The sequence below is a fragment of the Muscardinus avellanarius genome, assembly GCF_963383645.1.
Source record: "Muscardinus avellanarius genome assembly, chromosome: 7".
Lineage (NCBI taxonomy): Eukaryota > Metazoa > Chordata > Mammalia > Rodentia > Gliridae > Muscardinus > Muscardinus avellanarius.
The window spans coordinates 113,206,486-113,227,041 of record NC_137793.1 but is presented as its reverse complement, the minus strand read 5'-3'; the positions used below and the strand labels follow the sequence as shown (position 1 = coordinate 113,227,041).

Below are 20,556 nucleotides of genomic sequence, written 5' to 3'. Positions count from 1 at the left end.
TGACTGCTTAGAACTTGTGCATGTTGGAGGAGTCTGTGACGTGGGGACCTCCACGCAAGGAGGTCATGAAACTGGCTTTTCCACTGAAACTGCTCACCTCTGGGGCGTTTTCCTGGGTCTGTGAGATCTCCAGAGATCGGCCAATGATTCTGCCAGTTAGGCACAGGAAAACCATCCCGCTGCTGGCCTTCTGGGGACAGCGCAGGAAAGAGGGCTTTGTAGCAACGCTGCAAAAGTGGACCTTCAGCACGTGCTCTGTGTTTAACCCCTTTGCGGTCCGCCCAGCCTCGGAGCTCCAAGTCGGAAACATCTTTGGATATAATATCTCCAGGAAAAACACTTCCTGCCTCCTGCCAGGGCAGGCACGGGGTGCTGTGGGTGGAAGAGGGGACCCTGTACCCCCAGCTTTCCTGCGTCTGCCCCACAGCTATACCCATTGGTGTGAGTACCAGGTACCCTCAAGGACCAAACCCAAATGCAGTGGCCTCACCCCTGTTCTTGTTCTCTTAAAGCCAGTGCATTTTGGAAATCTCTTGTCCATCACTAGATCCTCTCCTGCTTTGCCCTCATTAACATATTTTTAAATTAATTTTTCTGATGCTGGGATTGAACCCAGGGTGCTCTGCCACCGAGCTGCGTCTCCATCCCTCTTTTAGATTTTGAAACGGTGTCTCTCTAAATTGCCGAGGGTTTCTCTAAGTTGTCAGTGTTGGCCTCAAACCTGTAATCCTCTTGTCTCAGCCTCCCGAATACTAGAATTATAGGTGTATGTCATTGCACCTGCCTTAATTATTCTCTTTTAATGTTTTTACTGTTACCGTGATGGGATTGGGGGAGGGAAATGAGATAGATGCCTGTGAGCAGCCTGCCCCCTCACCGTGAATCCTTTCTGTGTATTCTTTAATGTGCTACTGCTGCCAGTCATACATGTCATCAACCTCCCACGTACACATGCTCATAGGATAATATTTCCTTAAATACAAAGATTAACATGAGAGATTAAACATAAATATTCAGGAACAAAACTGTTTACGTCCTCACTTTCAAATTATAAAGCGGAGGGCAGGCCACATTTTAAGAATATTAGATGTTACCTAAAAATACAGGGGAAGTTATGCTACACGAGAGGAAAAAAAAGAGCTGTATTACCTAAGATTTCCCAGAGAATGGAGGAGGGAGCCCTTTTGTAGCCAGACAGGCTTCCTGGAGGAGGAGGTAGAAACAGAAGTGGGCCCAGAAGAGGGAGTGGGAGCCAGGAAGAGGGCGAGGTCTCCAGTTAGGGAGGGACTGGTTTTCTTTCTCCTCCAGTGGAGATAATGCCATGGGACCTGGATGCCTACAGAAGCCAGTGACCCAGAAACCGTGGATTTTGGGGGGCCTGTCAGAAGAGACCCATGGACACAGGAGGTTCCACAGTGCCCCAAGGAAAATCCAAAGGATTCCCACTTACCAGCAGTACGCTGGTTCACAGATGCTGTTTACTATTCAAAACGTAGTTCTGATTAAAGCCGGGAATTAAAGTCCAAATAAAAAGATGGGTAGTTTATATTATGAGTTTCATACTTGTGCGTTGCGCTGGTTAGAACTTATTAGCAATAAACACCAGATTTTAGTTTTCAACAGCATGTGGAACTAGTATTCTGGTATTCTCAATATTTTTATAGCCTTTCTCTCCCTCTCTCCTTCTTTCTCTCTCTCTCTCTCTCTCTCTCTCTCTCTCTCTCTCTCTCTCTCTCTCTTTCTCTCTCTTCTTGAATACTTTGATTATTTTATAGTCACTCATCGTCTGAGTTCTCAATCTTAGGCAGCGCCGTGCCCGCCCGTCGGAGGACCGCTCTTACACTCACTCACCTCGTGCTCCGTGTGCATCTGCTTTGCAGCCAGCACTGAGAAGGAAATGGTTTCTTTTCTCAAGGAGCTGATGTTTGGTGGCAAAGTCAGGGCAACAGGGGAACGAGCCGCACAGAATGGCCGATGATGATGAGATCAGGGTCGCGAGAGATGTGTGTGTTCTCTTAGGAGTTAGTTGTCTTGCACTTGGAAAGGCAGAACACGCCCACACTTAGGTGAAACATGTAGACACTCAGAAAATAAGACAGAAGTACCGTGCAATATAGTACAAATCATGTGTGCTAGTGCTTTGAGAGGTTAGACGGGGGCCAGGGATCGTGGAAGCCGTAGGGGGGACAGGGTGCGGTGTCTGACACAGCGGGGGCTTTTGCTATCTACACAATACTCTGTGCTTTTTGTGGGTTTTTGGTGAGTGCATCAAATTAGCCAATCACTTGGGAAGATCATTTCAGGGTGGTTTGAGCTGGAGGTTGAGAGCACCACGCCTGTGGTTCTAGGGGTGATGTTTGCTATGTATAGGGAGCTTGGAGTGGCTACTCGATGTGAAAGACCAAGGAGAAGAGGCAAAGCGAGGACCAAGCTGATGGGGCTCAGGGCAGAGCCCCAGCCCCGCCTGTGTGTATGCTTGGCACATACGCCAGCGGGTGGGCTGGACCATGGGGGCGGCGCCTGGGAAGCCAGGGCTGTGACCTCGCACCCCCGGGCATTCCAACGGCAGCCCTCGTGCATGTCTTAGAGGCACTGCCAGGGGAGGGATGAGTGCTGATGGGCGGATCTTTGCAGAGCCCCATCCTTGCGTAGGGGCAGAGGGACTCACTTTAAATCCACTCAATAGATCAGACTTTAGTGTCACATCTTTTTCTTTAGAGGATTCTACTGATTTTGGGGGGAAAGGTGTATAAGTGGGATGGGGAAAGAAAAGAAGACAAAAACGAGATCTATAATATTTTTATTTTTATTTTTTATTTTTTATTTATTTTTATTTATTTATTTATTTATTTATTTATTTATTTATTTATTTGGTGGTACTGGGGTTCCTGGAAGCCCTTCTACCTCCGGGCTACACTCCCAGACCTATTTTTACATTTTATATTTGGAAACAGGGTCTCCGAAGCCAGCACGCGCGGCTGGCTTTGAACCTGCGCGATCCTCCTGTCTCTGCCTCCCAAGCGCGGGGATTACAAGCGTGCGCCACCACGCCCGGCAATCTATAATATTTTTAGAAAAATGTAAGTGAAGTGTGAACTGGATGGGATGGTCTTTCTAGTCTTTGGCAGGATCTTTTTTTTAGAATTTAATTGGTACAGTGTAATTCTACATCAGCGCTGAATTCCTATATGCACACATCCCTTGGTGTGCTGTCTCCTTTTCCTCCTGCTCTACACTTGCCAGTGAGATTGATAGTGTTACTTTCATAGGTGATCATAACGTTATTTGGTCCGTTTCCTTTTCCAAGCCTCTTTTTCTCCTCCCCTTCTGCCACCCCAGCCTCTTCACTACTCTGCCCGCCTCTCTCCTCATTTCCTGCAGTTTCCTGTATTTCCTTTTTTCTCTGCAGCTTCCACATGTGAGAGAAAATACAGGACCATTTACTTTCTGAGACTGGCGGATCTCACCGAGCGTAATCTTCTCTATCTCTTTCCATTTTCCTGCAAATGACATACTTTTGTTCTTCTTGATGGCTGAACAAAACTCTATTGTGTCTATAGGACACTTTCCTTGCCTGCTCATCTACACTGGTTCCATATCAGGCTACTGTGACTTGTGCTGCTATGAACATGGCCGTGCCCCTATCGCTATAGTATCCTGACCTTAATTCTTTTGGAAAGATACAGAAGAGTGTTCCAGCTGGGTCGCAGGGTGGTCCCATTCCTAGACTCCTGAAGGAGCTCCGCTGCTCTTCATAGTGGCTGTACTCATTTACAGTCCCACCAGTAGTGTATAGGCATTCCTATTACCAATTGTGTATAGGCATTCCTATTACCAATCGTGTATAGGCATTCCTGTTACCAATCGTGTATAAGCATTCCTGTTACCAATCGTGTATAGGCATTCCTGTTACCAATCGTGTATAGGCATTCCTGTTACCAATCGTGTATAGGCATTCCTGTTACCAATCGTGTATAGGTATTTTTGTTACCAATCATGTATAGGCATTCCTGTTACCAATCGTGTATAGGCATTCCTGTTACCAATCGTGTATAAGCATTCCTGTTACCAATCGTGTATAGGCATTCCTGTTACCAATCGTGTATAGGCATTCCTGTTACCAATCGTGTATAGGCATTTTTGTTACCAATCGTGTATAGGCATTCCTGCTACCAATCGTGTATAGGCATTCCTGTTACCAATCGTGTATAGGCATTCCTGTTACCAATCATGTATAGGCATTCCTGTTACCAATTGTGTATAGGCATTCCTGTTCTCATACCCTTGCCAGCATTTATTATTGTTTGTATTCTTGATAATTGCCATTTTAACTGGAGTTAGATAGAATTCAGGGTAGTTTAGATTTGCATTTCCCCAACTGCTAGTGACGGTGAACACTTTTTCATGTATTTGTTGACCTTTTGTATTTCTTCTTTTGAGAAGTGTCTATTCAGTTCCACTGCCCACATTTTGTTTGTTTGTTTGTGGGTTTTTTTAGTGTTAAGTTTCTCTAGTTCTTTATATATTCTAGATACTAGTCCTCTGTTGAAGTAGCTGGAATTTTTTCCCGCTCTGCAGACTCTCTTCCGACTCTTGACTATTTCCTTTGACGCGCAGAAGCTTTTTTATTTTGATGGCATCCCATTGATTGATTCTCAGTTTTATTTCCTATGCTGCGGGGGTCTTATTAAGAAAGTCTCTGCTGGAGAGTTGGTCCTATGTTTTCTTCTAGCAGTTGCCAAGTTTCTGGTCTAATTTTCTAGGCGGGTGTTTTATCCAACCTGAGTTGAATTTTGTGCAGGGTAGGAAACGGGGCTCTAGTTTTATTCTTCTTCATATAGATATCCAACTTCCCCAGCACCACTTGTTGAGCAGGCTGTGTTTTCTCCAACATATATTCTTGGACCTTTGTCAGGAACCGGCTGGCTGTAAGTATGTAGATTCCCTCTGTACCGTTTATTCTGTTTTATTGGTCCGTGAGTCTTCTTGCCATTTTCATTCTTGTTTTGTTACTCCAGCTCTGTCATATGTTTTGAAATAAGGTATCATGATGCCTCCTCTTTTGCATGGATTTTGAGGCAAAAAGAATCTGAATAGCAAATAGAGCAAGATATTTCTAGTGGGAGCAAAGTATAGACAAAGAGAAGAATATATGATTGGGTATGTTTTGTGTCCAAAGTGAAGTGCATTGACTTTCCTGGGCTGGTGTACTGAGCATATTGAAGAGTTTGAATTTATTCTGACAGGTGATACTGAGAAAATAAGGTGGGGACTAGGACATGATGAGTCCACACGTGTATCACAATCTTTGTGCCACTTACTCAAAGCATGGGAGTCTTTGATCAGTACATGGAGCGGTCTCATATTATTTGGCCCCAGCGTCCACCCAGAAATCCAGGATAATGTCTTCGACCTTCCTACTTGCAAACGTTCTAGCTGCAGTGCATCAAAGTAAAAAGAGAAGTTTATTATTAAAAATGGTGATCAATGTTATCTTTTGAGCAATAAGAAAATTATAACACTTGAATGCCCAATTAAATATCATGATTTCAGAATTCTAAAAAAGCATTTATAACCCCTGGATGAGAAATCTTTTCCAGCTATACAAATCTGTGGTCTGGGACCCTGTTTTGGCACCAGGTTCTTGGCAGGAGGATCATTCAGTCTCTCCTCCTTTGGCCCATCACACCTTTGTAGCTAGTACAGTGGCAGTATGGAGCTACTGCCCCCGTTACCTCTGTTACACCTGTTACAGAGGTAGAATATCCCTGGGTTCAACCCGTGTGTGTGTGTGTGTGTGTGTGTGTGTGTGTGTGTGTGTGTATTGTTGTTGCTTTAAATATACTGCATTGTCACAGCTCATTTGTATGTGTAAGTCATGAGATTTGTAATAGTCAGATGAGTTGTACTGGTCTAGGTTAGTAAACTTTAACAAATTATATGATGTTACGCAGAATAGTATAAGCTCACTTAATATCGAGCTTTGATGTATTAAAAGTAAGTTTTTATAGCTGAGCATGGTGGTACATGCCTGTAATCCCAGTACTGGGGATGTCTGGGTAGATAGTTTTTAACATGATGATATAGGTAGACTCGCCATGTTGGAATTTTATTTGTGATGTGTCATCAGTAACCGAGTGTTTGTTAAGCAACATCTGCATTTGCACTAGTGCAAAACCTGTTTAAGTGTATTCACAAAAAATCCACAACCCAGTCCTTGACCTCTGAGAGCTTTCAACCCAGTCGACATGACAAGCCCAACATAAACAAAAAGTACATCGTGGGTAGGTCAACCTAGACCGTAGGATTGACATCCTGTATTGGAGGATGCTGGAAAATCTGTTACCCTGGATGCTTCACATACAAATAATACTGATTGTTCTCTGGTATTAAGAAGAGCTGCTGTGTTTGAATATGAAGGAAAAAATAGTGTCTAATCAATGACGAATCAATATCCTAGGGTGCTGTGGACAACTGGAGAGCTATAGGACAGAGAGGTCTGTGGCATTCTATGCTCCTCCTGGAGAAAGTGACACTTGTCATAAATGTCAAGGCCATCAGTGCTTGCCTTCTTTCAGGGAAGAAGGCCTTCGCAGAAAAGAAAAGCAACCCAAAGGCAAGATAAAAATAAATGCAGCCTATCAATTTCTGTAAAGATTTAGTGGTCAAAACCAATGACAATCAGTTAAGCATCTTATACACTTTTTTAATACAAATTTTTGTTTGATTCTTTTTTGTGGGCATGGTAATGGTGAGTGAACCCAGGAGCATTATTCTACCTCTGAGCTACACCCCCATCCCTATTTTATTTTATTATCATTTCTTTATTTTAAAACAGGGTCTCACTAAGGTGCTGTGAGTCTCACTAAGTTGCTAAGGCTGGCCACAAACCTGTGATTCTCCTATCTCGGCCTCCCAAGTACTAAAATTACAAAAGTGTGCCACCATGCTTGGCTTATTTGATTCTTTAATATATGAGCCTTTCAGGGATCTTAATGCTTGCCTTTGGCTAACCACCATTCTCAGGTCAATATTTATAATACTCGCCATTGTTGGGTCCCATACCCAACACTACTAGGCACAGTAACACACAGAAAGGATGAAGGATTCTCAGCCTGGTCCTTGAGGATTTTCCCAGTGCCTGTTGACCACTCAGCTACTTTTGCCTTAGGCCGTCATCCTTCACACACAGGCGCACCTGCTCTTGGTCTGTCCTATTTCTTTCAATTCTTGCCAAGTTACTACGAGGAAAGAACACTTGGTCTCTTATGGTTCCTCTCTCTGTCATCCTGGATGTTTCTCATACAAAGAATCCTGGTGATCTTCCTGTCCGGAGGAGAGAGAGAAAAAAAGAGCAGCTATGTTTAAATACAAAGAAAAGAATTTTGTCCAATCAATGGCATCCGTCTCTGAAGGTTTTAGAAAGGCAAATGCTCTTCTTTGAATCTCCCTTTAAAAGAAAAAACATCTTTCTTTAGAATTTCACTTCGCTTCCTCCAAAATGGATGTTTAAAGTGTTTTAAATTTCAAATTTTTTATGTCTTATGTATTGCAAAACTATATTCTCTGCTTTTTTGCTGTTCTTGGCATAGATTACCTCCTCCCACAATCTGAGTTCCAAATGAGCAACCTTCACACAACGTGTTGAATGCAACGCCTTTACAGATGAAGCCAGCTCAGTGTCAAATCGATAACACGAATCTCTGAAATTTCTTAAAAATGCAGATATTCCTTTTTGAATCTCCCTTTAAAAATAATCTTTCCCTAGAATATTACTTTGCTTTCTCCAAAATGAGTGTTTAAATATGTCTTAAATATCAAATTTCATGTTTTGTTTTTTACAAAAAGTATTCTCTGCTTTTTGGCATTTTTGCTGTTGTTGGTTTTTTTTGCTTTTTTCTGTGTAGATAATCTACTCGAGCAATAGGAATGACTGAACATTCTGAGCTTCGAAAGAACAACAACCTTCACACAATTGTTTGAATGGGACGCGTTTATATAAAATGAGGTCATGTCATGTAAGATGGACTAGTTCAAAAAGAATAGACTAGAGCTGGGTGTGGTGGCCCCTGCCCGGAACCTCAGAACTTGCAAGGCTGAGCAAGAGGATCACAGGTTTGAAGTCAGCCTCAGCGAATTAACAAGGCCCTCTGCAACTTAGTGAGACGCTGTTTCCAAATTTAAAAAAAAAAAAATAACATAGGAATAACATAGGGCTAGAAATGTAGCTTGGAGGAATAATACTCCTGGGTTTAATCTCTATCAACACACACACACACACACACACACACACACACACACACACAATTAGACTAAATAATACTTGTTGTATATGCATTGAAAGAAGAAGAGAGACAGCAGTTATATGCTGGGAAAATTTTTGCATGTAAAGTATAAGATACTTGGACTAAAAAAAAAATAGACATGGTAGATAGGAGTTGAAGGGGGGCTGAAATTGGGTACAGAGTATTGGCAAAGACCGAGTTGGTCAAAATGGAGACTTATGAAGGAGAAAAAGGAGACACTGACAACTCAGGATTGGGCCCATCTGTGGGTGCTTTTAAATGTCACATTAAGGGGTTTAGTGGGTTTTCTTCCATCTCTAATGGGAAGCTGCCGAAAGTTCTGAAGGACTGCAAAGGATTTCACGGCACAGTATCTCAAGCTTGCCCTCCTTATGCTGTCAGAGGACGTAGAAAGCCAAGAGACGAGAGAAGAGACCTTTACGGCACCATGCTGTTGAGCGACCAGGGGCCAGGTTGGACGTGGAAGTGTCCAACTCGGGGAAATCTGGCAGATGCTTCAGATGAGTGCCACACAGTTTTGATGTGATAAAGCAGGTGGGAGAAGATGATATTAGACACAGCAGTGAGGTTTCAGACTTGGTGACCAGAGTTGAAGGACGATCCTGGCAACAGGAACAGGAGTGTCCGAAGGAAAACTGTCTAGGCGGATGGGAGGAAGGACCGAGACGATAAGGGCGTGGGGTTCAGGACTGTCAAAGAAACTTAAGATGAGTCAAATGTGTCATTTGGACTTGTCTGTCAGCCATCTTACGAAGGGTAAAAGTACGTCTGAGAAATCATGTTTACTAATACTTTACTCCCAACCACTCAAAATATTATCATTTCAACATATAGTCAGTATAAAAGGTCCTAATGAGGTAGTTGACTTTCATTTTCATGCTAAATCTTTGATGTGGATTTTACGTTACACACACCCCAATTCAGCTATGTCTCAGTAGCTGTCTGTGGCTGGTGGCTCCCATGTCGGGCAGCACATTATTGGACTGTTTAATAGAACTGACATACATCATTTAGCAAGTTCCTTAATTAAGCCTGTGCTAAGACTCATGTATTTTGGAAATCATAATTCTGTACATCCTTCTTCCTTTTCTGTTCCTTTTGTTTATTTTAGCTATTTCAGTTTTTTTTTTCAGCAGAACATCACTCTTTCCCAAAACCACCAAGATTTTTTAGAAATATCCATGATATATTGTTTCAGTGCTTGGAGTTACTGCTGCTTTGCCTAATTTTCTGTTTGACTTACAACTTTAATTAAACAAGTCAGTCTGAATTTTTTTTTTCTGTCTTTGTCAGTCTTAAGAATTGGGATTATGAAATGATTTAGAACTGTGTCCTCAAAAGCCTTGGATAAGTGACATTTCATACTTAGAAAATGAAGATTGCACTTTTCATCGTCCCTGTCCACATATGTATGTTTTACTCCACTGTTTAATATCTGACATCAACTTGCTGGATTTTCTTTTTCTCTTCACTATATGCTAAAAAAAGAAAAATGTGGTACAAAAAGAGCTTTCTTCTCTAGAAAACAAGCCAAGAACATTGTGTTCCATCTTTACAATGAAATGCAGATTTCCCATTAAAAAGCAAATCCATCATTTCAAAAGGTTGAATAGGATGATGCCTTAAAAAAAAAAAACCCAGCTGCTTAAATTTAGGGCTTTGAAAAAACAATGTCCATTAAAGAAGAAATGTTCCCTGGGTCCCAAGCATTTTCATTTGGTTTTGTGTTGGATAGATTTTTATTCAGTCTAGAATCGGGCCTCTTAGAATTCTGTCCTAAAATAGTGACGAAGTTGCTTTAAGTCAGCTGGATTCAAGGGGAAGCTTCATTTGCTTAAATGGCATCGCTCGCTATTGAGAGTATTCTCCCATTTAGGAATACGTTCCTTTTGTACAAGAAGTGGCAGGGTCTTCTCACGGTGCTTTGCTTCTGTGTGTCTTTCCCCGGCGCCCGTTACTCCCGTTCGGTTTCTTACACGTGTTTTTCTTCCCTTTAAAGACTTTGTCAGCCAGGGCAGCCATCTTGTTCTCTGACCAGCTTCCTTCAGGTGAAAAGAAGTCATCTGCTTCACTCTGCCTTGTTTTTTGTGGTTCAGTACCACCTTGCTAATTGGATGCACTCTGCCGATTTAGGAATTAGAAATGGCCAGGCCTCTAGGTTCCCTTTGTCTGGAGACCCTCCTGTGTTCCCAGTTCTCCCCAGCTTCCACAGATGACGGAGAACATCTGACCTTTCACCTTTGGCGTCTGACTAGCCCTACTTCGCATCATAATCTCCAGTTCCATCCATTTCCCTGCACGTGACATAATTTTGTTCTTCTTTATGGCTGAGTAGAATTCCTTTGTAGGTATATCCCATAACTTTATAATCCACTCATCTGTTGATGGACATCTCGGCTGGTTCCATAGTTTGGCAATTAGGGATTGTACAATTAGTGGGAGGAAAAAGACTTGAAGAGGAAAATACCTCAATGGACATGGCGAACATACGCAAACTTATCAAAGCCAATCGCTGTGTTGAGTGCAGAAAGGTGGGAGGGGGAGGGAGGGTGGGAACTGGCGGAGGGCTCAGCAAGCATGTGTGCATGTGAGCCTTTATCAGCCTGAGCTTCAAGATGTACGACTACAATGCACCGATAATGAAAAAGCTTAAGACAGAAAGAAGTGGCAAGGCCAGAAGTTCCCCTGCGCTAGAGTGGTGCCCAGGACACGCGTGTGAACGTGGAGGAGTCGTGCTCTGGTCACTGAGCTCCCCACAGCAACAGGGACGTAGCCCGTGTACTGCAGGAGCAGCAGAGCTCGTGCCAAACACTCTCGTGTGGCGCACATATTTCTCACAGGTATTAGTAGTTGTTTATTAAACATTACAAGCAAGTCTCCATGCCTTCCTCCCTGGAGTCTGGTCCCCTTGCTTTCCCGTACAGAGGACTACTGTTTAACCAGTCGGCGCTGACACCCCCCTGGCAATAGGTATTTACTAGGCTTCTTAAGCTGAGTATTCGACTTTCTCTTATTCCACCGCTTGTTAGGCAAAATTTATATACATAAATGATATTGCCCCTCTGCCAATCCCTAAAAAGAAACATGTCCAATAATTCCTTGGCATCCTGTAGGTTCTACTATTGTCAGGCTGGCCCCATCTGCACACCTCCCCATTCCAGTGTCCATAGTCTTCCTAAGAAAATGATTCATTTTCAAAGAGAACTTGTTCTAGTTAATATCAACCTACTTCTAATAGGTTATTTTATGCTTCCCCAAAGGGCTTAGTAATTCTATGAAATTCATGGAATTGTTATAGAATAATTGCTTTCCTGGACTTCAATTTTTCTTCTCACCCCGACCGAGGGAAGTGTTTTCTCATATGTTATGGGGTATTTCATACCAGGGCCCTTGTGCTTCCTCTCCCCTGCCAACACTGGCTATCAAAACTGCTTAGGCTGCAAATAAAACACGAAATGAAATCCATCTGGCATTTCTCATTGAATTAGGACCAGAACATTTTTGCTAAATATTAACAGATGGCTAAATTCTTAATATCAAACTAACATTTAAAAACATCTAAGGGGGACCCACATAAGGGGAAAGGCTAGAGGACCATGTGTTTCCTCCATTTTGGAATCCTTCCCTATACACCCCTCCCCCATTTCTATTTTTTTTCCAGCCCATGTGTCAAGAGTCACCGGAGTCCCCTCTCCCAAATAGCTTTGATTTCTTGGTAGCTGGTATCAAAATAGTGTCTGATGGTATCAAGATAATGTCATTAGGCACCGGCCAATTCTGGTGACATGTTCCATGGGCATGTTCAAGAGTTTCTATTAAAGTCCCTCTCTCTGTGTCTCTCAATAGGAAAAGGAAAAGAAGTACATGCTTCCCTTGGACAACCTGAAAGTCCGGGACGTGGAGAAGACCTTTATGTCTAGCAAGCACAACTTTGCACTCTTTAACACGGAGCAAAGGTAAGAAAACGAATCAGCTTCTGTGCAGATTTCCTCCGTGAGCTGCTACTGACCCACAGAGCCTATTTGCAGAGAGCTCCTGTGTTCACAGCTCAGATGTGAAGGCCAGCTTTCGTGGTGTCTTCATTTGTTATGTATTTTTAACTTCCACTGTGGGTTATTGTTTCTAAAACTAAGAATACGAATAAGAAAGATCTGAGTTTATTTCCTGTTTCTGCAGTAGGCTGAAGTCATGCTGCCTCCATTCTTAAAACTACATTTCATTACCTGAAAGTTTTCTTAAATCTGATCTACTGTGTGTGTACTTATACCTGACTCATTGACTATCATAATTTGAACAGTATCTATCTAACATGGATGCATATCCCTGAAGGACTTTCTTTTTTTTTTTTTTTTTTTGGTGGTACTGGGGTTCCTGGAAGCCCTTCTACATCCGGGCTACACTCCCAGACCTACTTTATATTTTTATTTGGAAACAGGGTCTCTTAAGCCAGTGCGCGTGGCTGGCTGGCTTCGAACCTGTGCGATCCTCCTGTCTCCGCCTCCCAAGCATGGGGATGACAAGCGTGCCCACCACGCCCGGCTCCTGAAGGACTTTCTAAGACCCACATGTGGTGACAAAATTCAGTGAAAGGAATTATTCAGTTCAAGTGAATAAAAATATACTTTAGTTCCTCCAGGCACCGTCCACATTTATTATCTTTGGTTTTTGAGGTAATTGCCCATGAAATTTAAAAGGTGGAACAGCGGGGTGGCCATTTTGTAAATTAGAAAGTACGGGCTCAGAGAATTTCACTGGCTTCTTAAGATCAAAAAGCTGGTTCGCGGAGGAGCTAGAACTTACACAAGGCTTTGTCTAAGTCCACTTTTCCCTCCACTCCTATGCGTATGTGTGCGCGTGTTTCTGGTACTCACGTACGATATCAAAACTTTGTCTTGGGCTGGTCCTCACGGAGGCCCATGATTGCTGTCTGAAACGAACCAGGGAAGTGAAATAAGCAAGTGGAGAAGTAGCAGAGGACGGAGAGAGAACCGTGAATGGGTTGTAACGAGGTAAGAATTACAGAGGAGATTCCCTCCCACACATGGAAATGTTACGGGAAGGATCTAATTTGTGTAAGTTATTAAGAGAGTGACTCATTTAAATGGTGAGGTCTAATTTTAACCTGCTTTTCCAGGCTGAGTTTTATCTTTACTTAGCAATGAATGAAATTACTTGATGAGGTTCAATGACTGGCCCAGGGTCAATCACACAGTTCATCAAAATAGCCAAAGAAGACTTCTCCTGCATTCCCAGTCAGTTGCTCATGGTGACTCATACTGCGCAAGTCCATAGGAAAGCCACAAGAGCAAGCCATTCAAAGAGAGAGGGAACGCAAACCAACTACCGCTCCCTTGCCCCATGCTGAAATGGGATTTTTAGAAGACAATATAATTTAGAAGACAAGAGAGTTGCTTGCAGAAAACAAAAACAAACCAAAAACACTGAAGATGATAATAAAGTGGCTTCTGAGAGCATAGTAATCTTGCATCTAGAACCGAGCTCCGTCTGTGTCGCTGTCTCTGCAGAGCCCAGGAGAATCCGATGCTAGGTCAGTCAGCAGACGGGATGATCAGCCCTCTCGCCCAGGCAGAGCGGCTCAGGGAAATGCCTAGCCATTGACTCCTCGGTCTACCCGGAAAGTTCAGGCTATGAAAGGTCCTGGCACAACGCAAAGACAACGATAGAGGATCTTGGTAGATGGCCCACAACTGGGGGTTTTAACAAGAGTAAGAACACTGCCTAGTTCTGGAATCCTGGAGCTCAACAAGGCACTGGACTCTTCAGCAGCTTCTCAGGGCCCTGTGGGGATGTGGGTGTCCTGGTCGTTTCCTTCAACAGATTGATTCCTCTGAGTTATTTTTCTGCTGGCTAGGTCCTCTAGTACAAAGTAAGATACAAGCAAGTATCCTTTCCTGGTTATTTTAAAAGTTCTGCAGTAGAAAAACTTTTAAATAGACACTTGATATGAGGTTAAAAACGAAAAGATGCTTTGTGTTCCTAGTTACCAGGGCTTCTATTTTAATTTTTGAGTCATGGCTAAGGATTGAGTTTTATCAATACCTCCACTAGAAGGCCGTGTTTTCGTCTTTCATCTGTTCACGTGGTGAATACGCTGATGGACCTTCTAACGCCAGACCACCCTGCTCTCCTGGGTGAAGTTGGTTAGGTCTTGATGGCATGTTACTTACTGTGGAGTCCTGGCTCAACTTCGCTAGCATTTTTAGGCTTTGGCAATTGTGTTCAGAAAGAGATTGGCCCACAGATGCCTTTTTTTTATATACCGTCTCTGTCTGGATTTGTTTGGGTTTTGTTTGTTTGTTTGTTTGTTTGGGCTGAGGATTGAACCCAGGGGCATTTTGCCTCCCAACTACACCCCAGTCCTTTTTATCCTTTTTATTTTGAAACAGGTTCTAAGTTTCTAAGGGTCTTGCTAAGTTGCTGAGGCTGGCCTCACACCTATGATCCTGTTTCAGCTTCCAGTGTCCTGGGAGTAAAACCGCGTGCTACTATGCCCTGCACGCTGCCTGGTTTTAATATCAGATTCTGTTAGCTTCACAGATTGAGGTGTCGCCAGGCGTGGCTGTGTACACCTGTAATACCTGTGTTTGGGAGGCTGAGACAGAGGATGGCAGGTTTGAAGTGAACTGCAGCAATGTACAGAGACCGTGTTATAGAATGAAAATTAAAAAGGGCCAGAGTGTAGCTCAGAGATAGAATAAGCCTGCTTTCAATTCCTAGTGCCAAAAAAGTAAAATAAAAAATTGAGGTTGGACTAAAGCTTAATTTCTTTGGAACATTTTCTATAAAATAGAGCTTACCTGTTAATTGAATATTTGGTGGAAAACACCAGTAGAATCATCTGACCTGGAAGATATTTTTGTTAAGTAGAGTTTTAACAAGTGTTTTACTGTATTTAATAATTAAAGATTTGTTCAGATTTCTGTTCTTTCATGGGTTGTTTGAATTAATTATACTTTTTCTAGGAAATTGTCCATTCTCTTTTGAAAAAAAATACTAACATGAAGTATTTCCTATTTTATTTTTAAATCTTGCTATATCTGAAGTATGATCTCTTTTTTATTTCTAATATCAAGCCATATCTTTTGCTATAATCTCTCTTGCCAGAGTTTTATCACTTTTCAAAAAAACAGTTTGGTCTTTTTTATCCTTTATCATATACATTTTTTCTATCTCAATAATCTTTGCTCCCTTCATTATTTTCTCCTTTGCGTTTTCTTTTCTCTTTCCTCCTCCTCCTCCCCCCCTCCTCCCCTCCTCCTCCTCCCCTCCTCCTCCTCCCCTCCTCCTCCTCTCCTCCTCCTCCTCCTCCCCTCCTCCTCCTCCTCCCCTCCTCCTTCCCTCTTCCTCCCCTCCTCCTCCTCCTCCCCTCCTCCTCTCCTCCTCCTCCTCTCCTCCTCCTCCTCCCCTCCTCCTCCTCCTCCTCCTCCTCCTCCTCTCCTCCTCCTCCTCTCCACCTCCTCCCCCTCCTCCTCCTCCTCCCCTCCTCCTCCTCCTCTCCACCTCCTCCCCCTCCTCCTCCTCCTCCCCTCCTCCTCCTCCTCCTCCTCCTCTCCTCCTCCTCCTCCCCTCCTCCTCCCCCTCCTCCTCCTCCTCTCCTCCTCCTCCTCTCCACCTCCTCCCCCTCCTCCTCCTCCTCCCCTCCTCCTCCTCCTCCTCCTCTCCACCTCCTCCTCCTCTCCTCCTCCTCCTCTCCTCCTCCTCCTCTCCACCTCCTCCCCCTCCTCCCCCTCCTCCTCCTCCTCCTCCTCTCCACCTCCTCTCCTCCTCCTCCTCTCCACCTCCTCCTCCTCCTCCCCCTCCTCCTCCTCCTCCTCTCCACCTCCTCCTCCTCTCCTCCTCCTCCTCTCCTCCTCCTCCTCTCCACCTCCTCCCCCTCCTCCTCTCCTCCTCCTCCTCTCCTCCTCCTCCTCTCCACCTCCTCCCCCTCCTCCCCTCCTCCTCCTCCTCCCCTCCTCCTCCTCCTCCTCCCCTCCTCCTCCTCTCCTCCTCCTCCTCCTCCCCTCCTCCTCCTCCTCCTCCCCTCCTCCTCCTCCTCCTCCCCTCCTCCTCCTCCTCCCCTCCTCCTTCCCTCTTCCTCCCCTCCTCCTCCTCCTCCCCTCCTCCTCTCCTCCTCCTCCTCCCCTCCTCCTCCTCCTCCTCTCCACCTCCTCCTCCTCTCCACCTCCTCCCCCTCCTCCCCCTCCTCCTCCTCCTCCTCCTCCTCTCCACCTCCTCCTCCTCTCCTCCTCCTCCTCTCCTCCTCCTCCTCTCCACCTCCTCCCCCTCCTCCCCCTCCTCCTCTCCCCCTCCTCCTCCTCCTCCCTTGCATTTTCTTTGTGTTTCCTTGGTTGGTTCTCTTCTTCTTTAAGTTTTTAGTTGAGACGTGCAGCTCATCAACTTTCATCCCCTTGTGGACATGTGCATGGAAATCTGTTGCTTTCATTCTAGGTAGTATTTAGTTACTCACCACAGTTTTTGAAATGTAATATTTTTATTACCATTCAGCTTTGCCTCCTACTCTTCCCTGTTTTTTCCCCCTTTGAGTTATTTAGAAGTGTGGTTTACATTTTAGAGTGCATAGAGTGCATAGTTTTATTGTTTCACTGTTGTTTATTTCGAACTTAGTTGGACTGTGGTCAGAAAATGGTCTAGTACATGTTGAATTTTCATAAACATTCCCTGTATGTTTGAGAAGAATGTACATTTGCTAGTTTGGGAGTGCAGGCCCACGAGAATTGATTTCATTATGCTTGTAAATTATATTATCCAATTTCCATTGTTTCTATCTTTTGTTTCATCTTGAATGATTTAAACATTCAACAAGTCAATATTAGACAACTGCTGTATACTGGGCAGTGCTCTATGCTTAAAATATATCTTCTAATAAAATAGATTATAAAGCCGGGCGTGGTGGCGCACACTTGTAATCCCAGCACTTGGGAGGCTGAGACAGGAGGATCGCACAGGTTCGAAGCCAGCCTCAGGTACTTAGTGAGGCTCTCGGCAACTCAGTGAGAACCTGTTTTCAAATAAAGTATAAAATAGGTCTTGGAGTGTAGCCCAGAGGTAGAAAAACCCCTGGGTTCCACCTCCAGTACCACACACACAGACACACACAAACAAAATAGATTATATTCTAGAAAGGGGACAGATAAAAAGTCATAGAGAATCTTAACTTTATCAAAAGGTTGTTAAATATACCACTTTGCTGCCATATGTGGTGGTACATGCCTGGAATCCCATCACGAGTTTCAGGCCAACCTCAGTAACTTAGCAAAGGGGATAGCTGAGGGTGTAGCTCAGAGGTAGCATGACCCTGGGTGGGTTCAACCCCCAATACCAAAAAAAAAAAAAAAAAAGAATAAAAGACTACAGTTGTGACCTTGGATATATTACCAAATCTGTCAGTTTTTGTTTGATGTGGTTTGAAGTCAATTTATATTTTTACATTCATGCAAATTAGAATTCCTAGGGAAATATTTTAAAAATAATCTCGTAGAACCCTCTTTATTCTGATCCTGTTCTTTGCCATTGAACTTACTATGTCTGTTGTTGATGTACCTATACTACTTGTCTTCTGGTTATTTTTTTTTAGTACATATTTTTACCTTTTTGCCATCAACCTTTATTTAGTTTTGTTATATTTTTATTTTACAAAAGCAAATGCATAAAATCCAAACAGTTCAATTTGTTTCTGAGTTATTTTAATTAGTTAGTTTAGCCATTTACATTTTTTATTTTTACTGATTTGATTTTAATTTGAACATCATATTTTAGTCTTCATCTTTATTTAACTTTTTCTAGTCTTGTTTTAAGCTTCCTTTTCTGTTTTCTTTTAATTCAGCTTAATTTATTTTTTTTAGCTCGGTATGTTTTTTATTCTTTTAGACATCCTTTAATACTTGGACTTCATATTTGACTTAAACTTAGAATTTAGGGGTTCTTTTGTATTGGTAATGAATTCAGGGGTGTTCTACCTTCAAGCTATACCACCAGCCCTTTTTTTTTTTTTTTGCAACAGGGTCTTGCTAAGGTTCTGAGGTCTCACCATGTTTCTGAGACTGGCCTTGAAGCTGCAATCCTCCTGTTTAAGCCTCCCAAGTACTGGAATTACAGGGGGGCGCCATCTCACCCAGCTGGAAGTTAAGTCTCTGGACTCTCCTTTACAAAATGACCTAAGACACTTTTACCAATAACCTTCTCCTAATTTCCATACCATTGTTAGCAGCAGTATTTGAATTCTACCTTAAGTTTTTGCCACCTAAGTCAATATTCTAAACGGGCAGTGATTATTTACATTTACTGATTTAATCACCAGTTTCTTTGTTCCCTTTTCTTTTTATATCATAGTATTTAATTTAGGTTCTTTTTTCTTCACATTAAATCATTTGGCAATCCCTTCGGTGCTTGCTACTTGGCTGTAATTCTCGGTTTGGTGTTTGTTTTCCTGAAAATGCTTTCTTTTGCCTTCATTTTGCATAGTGCATTAACTGAATATTAAACCACACATTAATCATAATTTAATCTCATTATGTTAAAGTTATTATTCCTCCACTCTGGCTTGAGATCTGCTTTTTTAGAGATCAGCTGTCAGTCCAACCATTGCTCCTTTTGTAGCTAAATTATATTTTTTCACTGGCTTAAATCTTTTTCTTCAATATTTTGAATTTGTGTGTGTGTGTGTGTGTGTGTGTGTGTGTGTGTGTGTGTGTGATGTTTCCCATGGGCTTAGGATTCATTGTGATTCTTAATCCTAAAGATTTATGACTTTCACACATTATGAAAATCCCTGACTCTTGTCTCTTTTCTTTTACTTTTTCTAAAATTCCTGCTAGACATATAGTATTTATTCTGTTGCCCATGTTTAACCCCCTTTTACACATACTGTATCTCTATTTGCACTTTATTATATGGTTTTTATTTGTTTGTTTATGTACTAGCTCCCAGTTCATTAACACCATCTTCATCTTTGACCAGTGCAGAATAAACTTGCCAGTCATTTTTCTTTACTAGTAGATAAAGATTCCCCCATCCATCATTTTTCTAAGAGCATGGCCTTTGGTGGATTCTGCCTCTCACTTAAAGTCTGGGATGTTATTTCTTGTCTTTTTGTGGGTATTAAAATCCAAGCCTTTCGGTTATTGCCATTCAGTGGCAAAAATGAGAGAAGGTGTATTTCTTTTGTGTTTGCTTTTTTAAAAATTTGTAATGGGGATGGGAGCTATTAGGTACTTCTAGAAATAGAAGGAAAAACACACATCTATCAAAAGCCCGTATGCTTAGCATTATTCCACCAACTATTCTTAAGCCGTTTTCTGTTTATCACTTACATTGATTCTGATATTATTTTCCTATTTTTTCTTTCATCTGAAATGAGATGGTGTAAGAAGGGAAATGTTCTCTCTTCGCCTTTAGATGAATTCACCCTGGGTTAATTTAGATTTTTTTAAAATATCTCTGTTGCTTCATATTTTCATCCGTATCGTCCATCACAGTGTGTCGGATCAATTTATTTATCCATTAGGCAGACCCAGATGTGATGTACCAACTTGGGGCCAAGAGTTCCTCGGTCACCAAAGTCAGTGTAAAGTGTCATGGCTTTCTGGGGCTCTCTGAGACTTTCGAGATAATCTTGTTTATCCTCCTTATCTCAGAATAAGGGACTAGTATTTATAACAGTCAAATGCCTTACCATACCACGGAGCCAGAACTTAAACCTAGAACTAATGTCTTCTAATCCAGAGAAGACATTATGATGGCTGCTTCTCATCCCATAGTTTAAAAATTAACTGTGGGAAACTAGCAGGAATTCCACCTAGGGCTTGGATTGGAATTGCTTTCAAAAGAGCAGTGGTGAAGAGGTTCTTTTTTTAATGTGCACTTTTCTTGGTGCATTGTATTTACACATCGCAGTAGAGTGATACGAGCATACATGAGAACCAACCCAGGTGTTCATCAGCAGATGAATGTGCTCTGTGCACACAGTGGAATCTTACTTAGCTGTCAAGAACAGAAGTATATCATTTGCAGGAAAATGGATGGAGCAAGAGATCATGTTAAGTGAGATCAGTCAGTCTCAGAAAGTAAAGGGTGGTATGCTTTCTCTCAAAGGCGGAGAGGCTCTTAACTCTGTGTGCAGGCATTTCAGTTTACTGTCGGATCTTACAAATCCCCACGGAATGCTTTCAGCCTCGTTTTTTAATTACTTATGGACCTGGTGAGCACTCCCACTACCGTTCCTGAAAGGCTG

At 42.6% G+C, this 20,556-nt stretch overlaps 1 protein-coding gene across 4 annotated transcripts in view; it reads left to right on the top strand.

Annotated features, from left to right (window-relative positions):
- Positions 1-20,556, top strand: part of DNM3 (dynamin 3) — a gene marked incomplete at both ends in the record, with an annotated part of 508,438 nt that overhangs the window by 354,829 nt on the left and 133,053 nt on the right. For all 4 annotated transcript variants that reach the window (XM_080699096.1, XM_080699095.1, XM_080699094.1 and 1 more), the window contains one exon: positions 12,153-12,262. In XM_080699096.1, coding sequence (XP_080555222.1) covers positions 12,153-12,262 — 110 coding nt within the window. The remainder of the gene's footprint in view (positions 1-12,152; positions 12,263-20,556) is intronic.